Source organism: Tyto alba, unplaced genomic scaffold (assembly GCF_018691265.1).
Source record: "Tyto alba isolate M040663 unplaced genomic scaffold, T.alba_DEE_v4.0 Super-Scaffold_46, whole genome shotgun sequence".
Taxonomy (NCBI): domain Eukaryota; kingdom Metazoa; phylum Chordata; class Aves; order Strigiformes; family Tytonidae; genus Tyto; species Tyto alba.
Window position 1 is genome coordinate 10,178,047 of NW_024881322.1, and position 14,168 is coordinate 10,192,214.

Below are 14,168 nucleotides of genomic sequence, written 5' to 3' on the forward strand. Positions count from 1 at the left end.
AGTTTCCATTACTGAGTACAGCATGAAATATTAGCACTATATACTGGAGATGTTCTAGGTCTTCTGTTTCATACTGATATTTAATTTCTTTTGTATCTTAGAATTCACACTATTGATATTGATTACCACCCCCCCACCCTCTCCATTAAGGATAAATGCTAACCCATTTTTTTTTATTTGCTCATGGGTTTGGGTTCTAGAGAGCTGATATACTTCAAGTTCTCAATAGTTCAAAATCCTCTTTTTGATTGTTTTTCTAGAAAATGGCTTTTTGCAATGTGTTTTGATGAAACTGGGTGACAGTCCTCTAGACATCAGAATCATCAAATTATAAACTACCTGACAAATGCAAACATTTTTTATTTTCAGAGTCGTAGTCCCTGTCTCCTAGTGCTCTCCCGGCAGCTCCATCCAGAACATGAGCACTCGCCTTCTAGAAAAATTGAAAACTTTCCTCAGTAAAGATAAAGCTCATTTTTGTGGGAGATGGTCACAAACACACAGTAGAAAGATCTATGGGAGTTTAAGATTAATGGGAATTTGGAAAAACAACCCAAAACCAAAAAACAACCTCAAAACCAACCTCCCCATCCCACCTTGAAAGCAGTACCTCTGTGCTCTGGGCACCCTTCATGCTTCCTGTAACTCACTGAAAACTGATATCAGCGCAATGAGGATCTCTGCTTTCCTGCATCAGTTAATTGGTTTATTTGTTCTCTTTCTAATGGCCTTTTAGTTTAATAAACATGAGGCTTTGCCCAACTCTGTGTCAAGCAAACATTTGTTGCAGGGATCTAGTTCCTGTGGAGGCTTGTTGATTCTGCATATTAGTATCAGTAAGGAAGAATGTGGGCTCGGTGGCTGTGACTGTATTTATCAAGCAGAACATGAGAAACAGGGTAGAGTATCATTGTGTGGGGCTATCCCTAGAAAATGCAGACTTCTGAGAAAACCTGTGGGACTGAAAACAAGGGGAATTAAGTTTGACAGGGAGGATGGATGGCAGCATGTTCAAGCAGAAAGGAAAGCATCTGAGACCAGGAAAAGTGTCAGTGCCAGATCCTTGGCTCACATGTGGTTCCCTGTAGCTGTTCCCAAGTACATTGGTGCTTTAAAGCCAGCATTGTCAATTTTCTGGAATAACCTAAAGCAGCAACAACTCCACTTGCCTCTACAGGTGTTGGAGGGCACCTAGACCAAATAGTAGGACATAACTATTTCATAAATCTTCTAACTTTCTACTAAACTGCTATGTACCAGCACAGGAGAATAATGGAAAGTTCACAAACTTGTAATAATAAATCTCATCTCATGGCACCAAACCCAAGAAATAACAATTTTGCTTCAAAAGGCAAGTCATAGCTTGCCTGTGATAGACTCTTCCAAATTCCTCCACAGAAATCCATGATATATTACTCCTGCTTCTATAGAGCATAATGTCTATTTTTGAGGAATTTTAAATAGGTATGACTAAGACAAATTTGTATTATTATCTCTAATAAACAGAGAAGCCAGATAACCTCTTCCATACTGACAAACAAAGCCTGAGAAACCTCTCAGGAAATCTGCAACCAAATAAGTAGAAGTTTAGTCCAAGAATCTCAAATCTCCTGCTAACTTTCTTGACCATTTACTGGCTGAAGTTATCAAATTCTTCTTTCATTCATTCATGGGTGGGTAGGATTGGCAAATTAAAGAGATTATCCTACAAATTTGCTATCCATGGGGTATAATTTGCTCACTTTCCAGTACCTGTGATTCATGTCTAACAGAGTGGGAGGGAGACAGCAAGAAGTGTGATTGCATCTGCAATCACAGAAAAAATAGGATGTTAAAACATAACACAGGTATTCCCTATCTTACTGTTGTTTATGACTCTGGCCTATATGTAGCTCAGTTCTTATAAGTAACTAGCAATAGAGGGTTTAATATTAATAAATAATTGAAATGATCAGCAATTATGACCCTAGGTTGGAAGTAGCTAAAGTTGAAAATCCATCCAATAACACAGGGTAGTGCAGTTTTATGGTTGTTCCTAGATAGAAAGGAGTTCTCAAGCTCCTATGTGAAACCTCAGTTGCCATTATACTGACCAGTAAACGTAACACTTTCTTACAAAGTGACACAGAAATCACAGAAAATCCTGCAGAAATGAAATGAAATAAAGAATTTAGAGTTCTATTGCAGATCTAGTCCCTGCTTAGAGGGACTCTGCTACACCTATGCAATAGGCAGTCAGTGACACTTCCACAGAGACTCATCCCATCTCTGAACATCCAACAGGCCTTGTTCCTCTTCTTTCAACTATTATTTCTTCTATTTTAGTTTATACTCTTAATAATTTAAACCTTCACCTTTTTTTCTTTGTCTTCTGTTTCTCCCAGTGTTGAACCAGACATGCCTGGTTCTTTCCTTCCTTAAAATCTACTTGTGATGCTTGTCTTGACCTGGATCTCTGATGTGTATATATGCATTTCTTTTTCAACCCTTATTCTCACCATTGGTCAAGGTGAACTTTGTGCTGACGAAGTAAGAAGCAAAAGCAAGATCTGAAAGTTCATTTGAACAGGCTGACGTGACTCAATTTCCTTTTCTACTCAAATGAGAAACTAACCTAAAACTTAAGATCTAGATTACAGGGTTGATTTGAGTGATTTTATTTTTTTTCTTTTAGCAGAACATGGAGATGAAAGGTTAACACACTGAACAGCTTCAACATACAACCTTCAAGGAACATTTTGAGGACAAAGTGACTCAGCGGTATAAAACATCAATTGAAAAGTTCATTTTCTCACCCCCAGCACTTTTGGTGTCAACTAACAGCACTCTCCCGAAGGTGACAAGAAAATTATCCATGCAACAACTTTTCAGGATTTTTGGCATCACTTTACATCCAAAGAGCTCAGGCTGGACTCAAGGTAATAGAGCGCACAGAGTTCTGGATCTCATAGTCTGAGTCAGCTGTCTGGAGTGCCGGCTGTCGCATAGCAGCCATTTCAGGAATGCAATTTCTTCATGTCCCTCCTGCATTATTACTTGGTGATTCAAGTTTTGTGGATCACTTCAGGTCCTGTGGACAGAGCACAAGGCTGCAGGCATTTCCCTGCTTTACCCAGAGGCTGTGGATGTAGTTTCATGATCACTTTAAGCCATCAAAACCATCAGTGTCTGACACCCGGGCTGTTCCTTAATCCTTCCTGTGCATTTCTGCAGAACCAGCTGATCATTTTGCCATTCTAACAACATTGCTACCATGTCAGGCAGCAGCCTGTCCCTATGTGGAATTAAGTGATGCTGGAACCATACCTGGTGAGTACCATTATTCCTTCAGTGTTCCGTCTGCTCAAGCAATTGAACATTTCTTACCCCAAGCCCATGAGTATATGCAGTCTCCAAAATGGGCATCCCTCCTGCTCTGAAACCTGGTCTAGCTGAGATGGTAACCGCTCCCTCAGAGCTTTCTGAGTTCATCCTGAGAATGTCCCACAGACTGCTGTCTCCACATTCTTGCTCACCCTCACAGCCCTTTCTGTTTCTCTCTGTGACTTCTAGTGCCCTTGTTTTTTTGAGTCTTCGTATTTATTTACTTCTAATAGTTCTCTTTCACATCTTGTTCTTCCTAATGACTGTACTTAGTTATAGGAGAGAAGCCTCTCAGAGGGAGCCATCCTCACATCCACAGCAAAGGATGACTGCATGATGGCAGAAGTAATGCTGGTTCAGCCCTGCTGGATTATTGTTTTTATGATATTGCTCACAAAACCTCATGTGTCGTACTTTCATGTTTGAGTACTGACAACTGTGACTGTGGTCTAGAAATCTAATTGAAAAATAAGCTAGGCTAGTATTTTTCTGTTTAATTTATACTCAGAAACTGCTTTTCAATGTCTCTAGAAGACCCCTGACTCCATGCTTTCCTCTTTTTACTGAGCAACCTTACATTAATGATACAGTTTGGGGTCAGTATTCATGCCTGCAGTTCAGGCATAATCTTCAAGCGCCATTGCCCTCTGCATGTCTTTTTTTTAACAGCAGGAACTCTTAAGTCACTTTTCATATATGTCTGAAGCTTATTTTACTTATAATATTTAAACAGTGAGTAATCTTCTCTGAATTCTTGAAGATCTAATAGCATGTTAGAGCGAGATCCTTTGTTAACTCTGCTAAACACTTTGTTATTCTGGCACATTTAGCTTAATTATTAAACATAAAACAAGTTCATGGGAAAAGTGCATTTATAATGAAAGTTTTTCTGCTCAGCTGCATATTTCTTCACTTGATCAGTGGCACTTCTTACTTGCCTAGCAGCAAAACCCAGTAACTTGTAGCAGTCATACATCTCAGGGAATTGCTGCCCATCTGAGCTTTAAGACTGATCAAATTCTGGGCAGAAGTAGCCCTGATGGGTGGGCCTGTACATGTCTGAGCTCAGCGATGGTCTCTGACAGCTCAACAGCTTTTCGGTGATTCTCTGTGCATGAACAAAATAGTACTGGATGTTGAACATATGCGATTGCTATCGCAGTGAAGCAAAAAAAAAGGCTTGTGCCTTCCTGTATGTGGGCTGAGAAAACTCTCAACTGTTCTTGGTCAAGCAGTAGCAAGAAAGGCTCTTTTTTTTCACACTGGTTATATATGCCATATGCTATGGATGTGTGAAATGGCAAAAAAAGAAAGGAGAAATCACAAAAATAAGAGATTATGAGGTAAAATTTAAGTATTTTATTTCTATTAATTGTAAAAACCCATAATCTATTTCTGAGTAATATAAAATGGTGGCATCTAGGCTGTAATTATGCTGTTTATAACAACAAAAGGATTGTACTTTCTTAAAGCCGGTTTGAAATATTGACAATATACATTGGAAAATTAATTTGTGTCAGGAACAGAAAATAGTTTTCTTAAAGACTGTAAGACTTTTCTTATAGCAAAGTTTCTGGGAAAGCAAATTTCTCATGGCTGCCTCAGGAATATTAGGCGGGTATACAGTTTCAACCATTTAAATGTGTCTAAGATCATGCATTTTAAAAAGGAGTGAACAGAAAGATTTATATTAGTCTCAGATACAGTACTCGAATAGCCTTCTAAAGATGCTTTGTCGGATGCTTCATAGATAAGTTTCTCTGAAAATGTTTTGCAGTTGCAGTCTATCATTTTACAGATGAGTGCAACAGAATTAAGAACTGTCGATTAAAACAAGTTTACTGACTTCAAACTTCAAAGGAATCAGAAAGTGAAGACACTGCTTTTTTAAGAGAACATTTTTCAGCTCTTTGTTCTTTTGAAACTCTTTGTAAGGTAAGGACAGACTTCATTAGAAAAGTATGCATGTACCCTGCACGCTATCCCCATATGCTTGTACAGAAATCCATATACAAACCTTATCAACTGAACATTCCACATTTTGCCTTAAGTCTAAATAAGAATGCAGCTTCAACAAGTGCCAATAGGATTATATCTTTCAGAAGATTGTTCCTAAATTAATTTTTAGCTTTTCTTCACTTTCCATAGTAGTCTAGCTCAGGTGAAATTCTGTAGCAAAAAAGACTTGCAACTGAAACAAGAAGAAATTGGATTTTCATCTGCACATCTTTATTTTCATCTGCATATCTTTATTTTCAGTGTGCTCTATACATCTGGAAAGCGAGTGTTACTGACTCATGATTGTCCTGCGTCCATTCAGCAAGATACTCAAAAGATGGCTCAGATGTCTTCATAAAGTACCCTTAAATTATAGGTAGAGCCTCTTCACATTTCAGTATTTTAGCTTTATAACATGGGTACAGATTAAACCTGTATCATTTACAAAGATACAGTGTCTTGGCTGTTTCAAATGGCTGAATCTAGAAGCAAATAATTGGGAAAAAGGGTCCTAGAATGCAGCTTAGTAAATTAAAAGCTTGTTCATAATGATATAAAACATGGTTTTACCACTGAGAGGCTTAGGTTATTGCTGTCATATACAGTATGACAACATTTATAAGGTTATGTACTACATGGGATAACATAATTTCAAGCACAATTCAGTAAAATGTCCCTACATGAATCTGTGGCATTTCATAGTTAACAATAAAGGAAGCAACAAAGAAAACATGTCTATTTGTAAAACTCCCAATTTACACTCTTTCAGTAACCTTTGAAAGAGGAGCTTAAGAAGATGCCTAACAGCAGCGTAACCCAGCAGAACCATTCCTCCAACGAGATGTTGCCAGACATCTCAGAGAGGCTACACACCATTCTCATAACCCTATACGTCATTGACCTGGCTGGCGGCACCGTTGGGGTCATCATGATGTCCCATCAGTTGTTTCAAAGGAGATCGCAATCTGTGATGACCATTATCATCATCAACCTCCTGGTGCTGCACACCTTTATGCTACTCAGCATCCCCTTCCGCCTCAGCTATTACATTTTACAGGAATGGAAATTTGGGAGGTTCGCCTGCAAGCTAACGAGCGCCATCATCTACCTCCACATGTACACCACCTTCTCATTTTACATGGCTATCATCATAACACGCCTCTTCCGACTCGAGTTTGGGAAGTGCTACACCACAAGCTGGGTGGCTGCTGTCTGGCTGGTGGGAGCACTGGTGATCACACCTGTTTTTCTCTCCTACTATGGCACTTCTAAGACATACCAGTCCTCCAAATGCTTTCAGTTCCACCAGGAGATGCAAGAGACGCCCATGGTGATCATAAACTACTGCTTGGTTGGGATTTTGCTGGCAGTTTGTGCTGTGCTCACCATAATCCAGTTGTCTGTGATCTATAGACTGGCTGTGAAATACTGGCCTGACATCAACTCTCATGTGGAATTCAGGGCTCAGGCAAAGAGTTTCTTCTTCATCTTGGTAACTTTAGTGTGTTTTATGCCTCATCATGTATTCAGAGTGTATTACATCCAAAACTGTCACCTGGACAAAGACCATAAATTACTCCCATACAATGAAATTTTTTTAGCTTTAACAACAATGTGCTGTTTGGATATGTTGTGCTTCATAGCAGGAATAGCCCACTGAACTGTGAACTACCAGGAAATCCAGCTGCAGTGTGTCAATACTGGCTTTCAGCAGAAATAAAACTGTGTTGGGACTTTGCTGAGCTAGGGATACTGCTGAGTTTTCACATGGCTGTATAGGTCTGTAGAGTAGTTTGGCTTTTGCAGACCAGTAAGATCCATCTTTCAGAAGCTACTATTTTTTATCTTCTCTCTTGAAGGCAGACATGTGAGTCTTACTATAGTCTTTGACCTAAGAGTCATGTCCTGAAGCTTCATTAAGATTTTCCTCAGCTGTCCCTCTCTCTAGCAATTATAGCACAAGTATCCATTCCTTTCTATTTTTTCCTCAAAGTGTCTCAGTAACAACAACCCACTCTGGCCAATAAATCATCCACTTTGAAGGTCTAACAACTTCTTTTGGAGATTGTGATACTGAACAGAAAAGAGGGAAGAAAGAAATTCCTTTACAGGATTTTTGTACTAGTGATTTTAGATAGCAAGGACATAAACTCTATTCAAATAAAAAGTGTTTAAGGCATGAAATAGGGTATGAATGAAATATTATAGTAGCATATTTCAGCTGAATCCTTCTTTTCCTCACTTATACAATGTGTATATTAAACTAAATTATACTAAAACACATAGTTCTCACAACTTCACCTTCATTCCAAAACCACAAGCAGCTCACCGAATTGTGGTAATTACACATTTAGAGTGAGTGAGAGTGGAACAGGCCACAGGTTTCAAAACTTCTGCCTTATGTCATTGTCATGGTTTGAGCCCAGAGGGCACCTGAGTACCACATAGCCACCCACTCCCCCTTCCGTCCCCCAGTGATGGGGAGGGGAAAATGAAGCAGAAGGCTTGGGAATTGAGATAAGGACAGGGAGGGATGACTCACCCATTACAATCACTGGCAAAAGACAGATTCACAGACTCACAGAGTTAGGGGAAGAAAAAGAACATCAGTTTAATTCAAACACTAACAAAAACAACACCTAAAAGACAAAGTGAGACAGTGAGAAGTGCCATCACATCCAAAAACCACCTCCTACCACCTCTTCCTTCTTCCCAGACTCAGCTCTGCTCCCAATCTCTCCACCTCCTTCTACAGCAGTGCAGGGGCCAGGGATGGGGGTTACAGTCAGCTCCTTCCTTCTCAGGAGGGGGGGTGAACACAGCATATTCCTTTCCTTCTCCCCGTGGCTCCCCCCTCACTGCAGACAGTCCTCCATGAACCTTCTCCGGAGTGAGTCCTCCCCACGGGCCGCAGCTACTCTGGTGCCGCTCTGGCGTGGGTCCCCCCTGCGTGTTTGCAGTCCTCCCAGTGCTGAACCACAACAGCGGGGGCTTCTCCCCTCAGAGTCCTGGCCTCCTTTAAGCGCAGCCACCTGAGCCAGTGTCGGCTCCTCCACAGGCTTCAGGTGAGCATCTGCTCCACCGGTGACCTCCATGGAGGCAGGCGGGTGGCCCTGCCACCTCACCCTGGGATACAGGGGTCTCTGCTCTGGCACACCTCCCCCTCCTATCTTCTCCTTCCTTTCACTGACCTTGGTGTTCAGTGTTCGCATAGGTGTCCTCCTCACAATTCCTCCTCAAAAGTCCACAGCCCCCTCCCAGGTTCCCCTTCTTAAATACGTTATGGCAGAGGTGCAACCGCCATCACTGACTGGCTCAGCCCTGGCCAGAGGTGGGTCTGATTTGGAGCCAGAGGAGCTCTGAGAAGCATCTCAGAGGGGCCACCACTGTAGCCCCTTTCCCCGCTACCAAAAACCCTACCACAGAAACCCAGCACAGTCGTACTCCCATCAGGACTGAATCTGTGACTGTTATGTCTTAAGTCCATTGTATCCAAAGAAATAGAAGTTGCTGTGGTCCCATAACTGGATCTGGAATTCAAATCAAGGGTTCTGGTCCTTTACTGAAGGATCTGACACTCTCTAGGAGAGGGAAATATTTTATCAGCCTTCAAAAACCTTTGATATCTGGTCATTTTCTGTTGCCAGATGATTTATTATCAGATATCATACTTTTTCCATTTGCACATGTAACAAAGCAGATCTAGAATAAACTAAATGAACTGTGTTTAATCAGTTAAATGTATTCTCCTGTATGTGTATACAAATTTGTGCTGGAGTATATGTTTTCTCCATTAGATGGATTATATCCTTTGGGAACCACATCCGTTCTGGGAATCTCTGTTTTATCTTCATGATGTAAAAGTTGTTTTTCATGATTGCATTCTGCCCGTTCTTCTCAGTGCAGAAGGTCTCTAACCCTCCTGCCAAAGGCCCCACTGACATTTGTTGCATCCCAACAGCTTGAGGACAGATTTCTCCCACCCCAGACTCCCAGGAGTCACACAAGGGTACACTTCCCCCTTCATAGCACCATAAATTGTCATAATTTTTAGTCTAGCAATCTTTGCTGCAGAAATTATCCTTATGATCCCTGGATTCAAGCAGGTCAAAACTCAATTTGGGAGGGTTAAAAAGTTACACCTACAAAGTAACGTTACTGATGCCTCGGAATGATGGCATCTTTTTGAATGAAAGAGCTTACACCTACTTTGTCAATCCTGCATAAATATTTTTGCTATTACATTTCCATAAAAAAACTTTGTGGAAAATTCACAATTGTTCCAGGATCCTTTCTGCTTCTCTTAAAAAGTGAGAGGTGTCCAGGGGACCAGCAGCAAGTCCTGAAGTCTTCTGAAAATCCTGTCCTTAGGGCTTCTTCTAGTGTTACCAGGTCCTCCCCTGTTCACACAATGCAAGTTGTATCTACCAAAGTCTATATGAAAACTGGAAAAACTGCAGGTGTGACAACAAGTACATTATTTTTCCTTCTGGTTACTGGACTCCTGTGGCTAAATAAAAAAAAAATCTGTTACTTGAAGAAGTGTACTGTGTCACTGCCTATTCTCACGGACCTGTGTTTCCAAGATGACTTGCATATTAAAGACCAGAGTCATCTGGTGCTGCTTGTGAGTCTGCTCATAATCTAGCAGGCCAACATACTGGTGTGCAAGTTTGGGAGAGGAAAAGGCAAATTACCTGCATGATCTCAGCTATGGTAACAGATCATGCCTTGGTGGCCTTGTCCTGGGCTTTTGCCCAACATTTTTTACCTATGCCTGACTGTCTACCTTGCTGAAATAACCCTGACCCATTGAATTGACTTCCTGGTGTGATGATGAATCTGTGTTGCCCTTCACAGTTGTCTGGTAGCCACTGACTGTTGGCTGTCACTGGGTGTGCTTTGCTTGCTTTGCTTGGGTACGGTGGGATTGCATACTGCACTGAGTCTAACTGGGACGGATGAACTCTCTTCCTAGCAGCCCATACGGTGCTGTGTTCTGGATTTGTGGCTAAAACAGTGTTAGTAACGTGCAGTGATTTGATTACTGCCTGAGGCTTGCACAGCATCAAGGGTTCTCTCTTTCCTACTCTGCCTGCAGCAAGTAGGCTGGGGGTGGGCAAGATTTTGGGAGGGGACACAGGCAGGACAACTCACCTGAACTGGACAAAGGGGTATTCTGTACCATGACACTGTGCTCAGCAATGCAAACTGAGGTAGAAGAAGAAGAAGGGAGGGGAGTGACGACTCTGGTGGTGGCTGTTCAGAGACTGGCTGGGCATCAATCTACTTGTGGGAGATGATAGGAGATTCCCCACTTGTTTGCTTTTTTCTCTTTCCTTCACATATTAAACTGTCTGTGTCTTGACTTGGGAATTTTGCTTTTGTCCTCCCCGTTCTCTGCCCCATCCTGCCAGGTGTGGAGGGGCTGAGAGAGCAGTTGTGTGAGTGCTCAGCTTCTGGCTGGGGCCAGCCCACCACACACTCCTCGTTGGTGAGACCTTGGTCCCACCATTGCCAGAAAATTAATGTAGCTGAAATTTTCATCTGCGGTGCTTCTTCCTTGCAGCTACAGCCAAACAGCCTTTATTATTAACCATTGGAATGAGGCAAAGTATGGAAAGTGAAATGCAACTTACACTTCAGCTTCTTCCCACAGTTTTTAAAAACTACAACAGTTTTTTACCAAGGCTTCAGGTAGAACTTCATTCTAATACATGATGTGTCACCCAGATGGTAACTCATCCCCATCCCTTCTTCCACCCAACAGTTGCTTTCTTTAACGCTACCCATGAACCACACTCCTCTCTACCTCTTGGCCTTCACCACTGCTTTATCATTCCTGCATTGTAACATAAGCTCCTTTTTCTTTTTTTTTTTATGCTTGACCATTTTCTCTGTACCTTCTTTCACTGTCTAGGGCTCAGTCATGTGAGGTCAAACCACTCACTGGTCTCAGTATGGTCCTCTTAATTGAGAGAAAAATGGAATGAGCATTAATCTCAGTGTTGTTAGATCTAAGACTCACATTCAGGTGACAGACACAAACTGTATTCAAAACCCAGTCCCCTGCTGAGATCTGGAAGCACCCTAAAAACTGGTTAAAATAGAAAGTTATCACTCTCCAGGGTCATAATCTGAGAATTCTGAAAGGGTAATAATATTGAGCTCAGATTGTAGGGTACTATTCTTACTGTGAATTATGTAATGACACATCCCCTGGAAAACAGTTAAAAATGGTTGGTTTGAATGCCATTTGCATGATCCAAGTAATTATGGTGATAATTATACACATTAGTAATTGCTTTCATGTTAACTGAATATGTAAAATTGTAAACCACTTAGTCATCCCATTCATTTTTAATGCCATCAAATGAACATTGGGAAAATCCCCAGACATGCTGAAGGAAAGAATATCAAACTGATAAATGTATCTGCTGTTGTTCTCTGCATGAAGTTCTGCATAAAAAGAGCAAGCAAACAAAACAAAGCCAAAATACCATTTTTACACCTGACTTCCTAAGTTAGTTTGATAACAGAAAGCTATAGACGGAGCAAGGAGATACTTACCATCACAACCTGGTGCACTTTCACAACTATGGTGCTACTACAGGTGGCCTGTTTCTACCTAACTCAGGCCTATCCTTTCAAACAGTGCTGAGGGTGATGTGAGACCACTCACAGGCAAACTGCACAAGGGGCATATCTTTTTAAATTAATGTCTCCTAGTACCCAGAATAGCAATGCTTAAATGGAAAAAAGTCTCCATTTCCTTCGGATGCATCTGTTCCTTCTGCCTGCTTATAGAGCAAGGTCATATTGATGATGTTGTCAGATGGGCATGCCCCTCACTGTAAGCAAGCAGAAGGAACAGATGCATTAGGAGGAAACAAAAGCACACTCCCCCTCCTTTTTTTTTTTTTCTTCTCCACTCACGCACTGGCATTCTGGGCACTGACAGATTTTGGTAGGGAAAAAGAAAGGATGATCAAGTAATTATCTACTTCTTGATGACTTTACCTCAGATGGCTTAAGTTGCCCAGCCCATACATAGCAGGAAGCTCATTACCATTTACAATCCCCATTCTCCTATCTGTAATAGTTGAAGGTCATTTTCACTGCAGTTACAGAAGTATGAACTAAAGAAAGTGATCCGTAAGAAGCCACGAGGGGACTGGTGTGGGGATGGCACACTTGCAGAGTGTGCGTGGGATACAAACCAACTTTGTCTCTGTGAACGATGAAATTGTTCACTTCATGTACTCTGCCCAGAATCCAGGCTCGAAGCTGTAATCTGTCTTGTGTTTTCACTGTTTGAGACTGAATGCCTTGTCCTGGTTAATCAGACACCCTGAGTTTCAGGGTGGTTCTTTGCTATGAATAGGTCAGTCCCCAAGCCTAGGATTCATGTGCATCAGGGTGTCCTTGTTCTGAACAGCAGTTTTCACAACCATCTCTTTATTTTTTTCCATTGCAATCCTTAATATAAATACACACAAAAGTTCCTGCCTTTCATCATATACACTCCAGTTTGGGGTTTTGAGTGCCACCATGAACCACAGAGCAGCTATTTGTCATAGTGAGCAGAACTACATGTGGGTAAACTTATGAAAGGAGTTTTGTGTTGAAAATTACTTTATCCGTAAGCGCATTGATGAAAACATTGCAGAAAAGCTACAGGAGGGCAGCATTTATAGCAATGATTGTTACACGGAGAATAAATATCAGACAAAAATAAACCGACAGAGACATAAAAAAAGATTTTTTAAAAAGCAACAAAGCTACAAATGTGCAGCAAATCTCACAATTTCTTCATGCCTTCTTTCTATACTGTTTTCAGCTGTTGGTGAGGAGCCACGTACTAAATCCATAGTAAGTCATGACCATTTGTTGACACACAAAGGGTGTGACAAATTTTACAGAGATATTTTCTCCATCAGCTGACAATTTTGTGACCAGACTGACAATCAAAGAGTAGGGCCCATGGCTCAGGAGGATGTTGACGCTATATAAGATGGAGGAGCTTTACCACCAAAACCATATGATGTAATGACAAGTTAATAGCAAAAAATGTAATTTCTGAATGCTGTCACTGATGTGTGTAATTGCTCACAGTCATCTATGCCCTGTTATTATCTTAAGAGACCAACAGGCAAGGCAAGGAGCTGCCAATGAATTGCTTCACCTATTCCTCAGCTATAAGAAGATTTCTTGTGTTGAACAGACAGAGAATACAAACTCTTTGGAGTTTTAGGGAAGAAAGGGAAGTCTGACAACACAAAATCAGGTGCACTGAGCAATGCCATTTCTGAATCTTTAGCTTCTGCCTTGACTCTTAAAACAAAGGGTTCATGTTTTAATGCATCCAGTATGCTCCCAACCAGCCTCAGAAACTTATCTTCAAAAGGATGTGAAGTCCTCAGCATATACACTCATTGTGAACTGAGTGAAATCAGCTCCTTGTTCTTCTTCCTTGTGCTTCTTAGCTGTCCCTCCCCACTTTAGGCACTCAAGCACACACCTCATGTCCCAGTTTCTGACCCAGTTGGGACTGAGATGATATCCCTGCCTGCAGAGGCTCTCCTGCTTCAAGTAGATGTATATGATCATTTATGAAAAACCACACAGGAGCACTGAAGTACATATAGAAGTATAGAAGCTGGCAAACCGCTTCTGAAGCACCAGGCTTTCACACAGCAGAGGGGAAAATTGGGCTCCAGGTGAAGTAATTTTCTCTCTGCCAAGCAAAGATGTGATAGTGCTTCTCAGTGCTCTGCCTTAGTGCTCGCAAGAAAGTAGCTGCCTGC

The 14,168-nt window shown here is 41.4% G+C and overlaps 1 protein-coding gene across 1 annotated transcript; it reads left to right on the forward strand.

The window, feature by feature from the left end:
- The first annotated feature begins 6,157 nt into the window (after positions 1-6,157).
- Positions 6,158-7,021, forward strand: LOC104361798 (probable G-protein coupled receptor 141). The gene has a single exon (XM_009967996.3). It carries the CDS (start codon positions 6,158-6,160, stop codon positions 7,019-7,021), a length of 864 nt encoding a protein of 287 aa, XP_009966298.3.
- Positions 7,022-14,168: the final 7,147 nt, after the last annotated feature.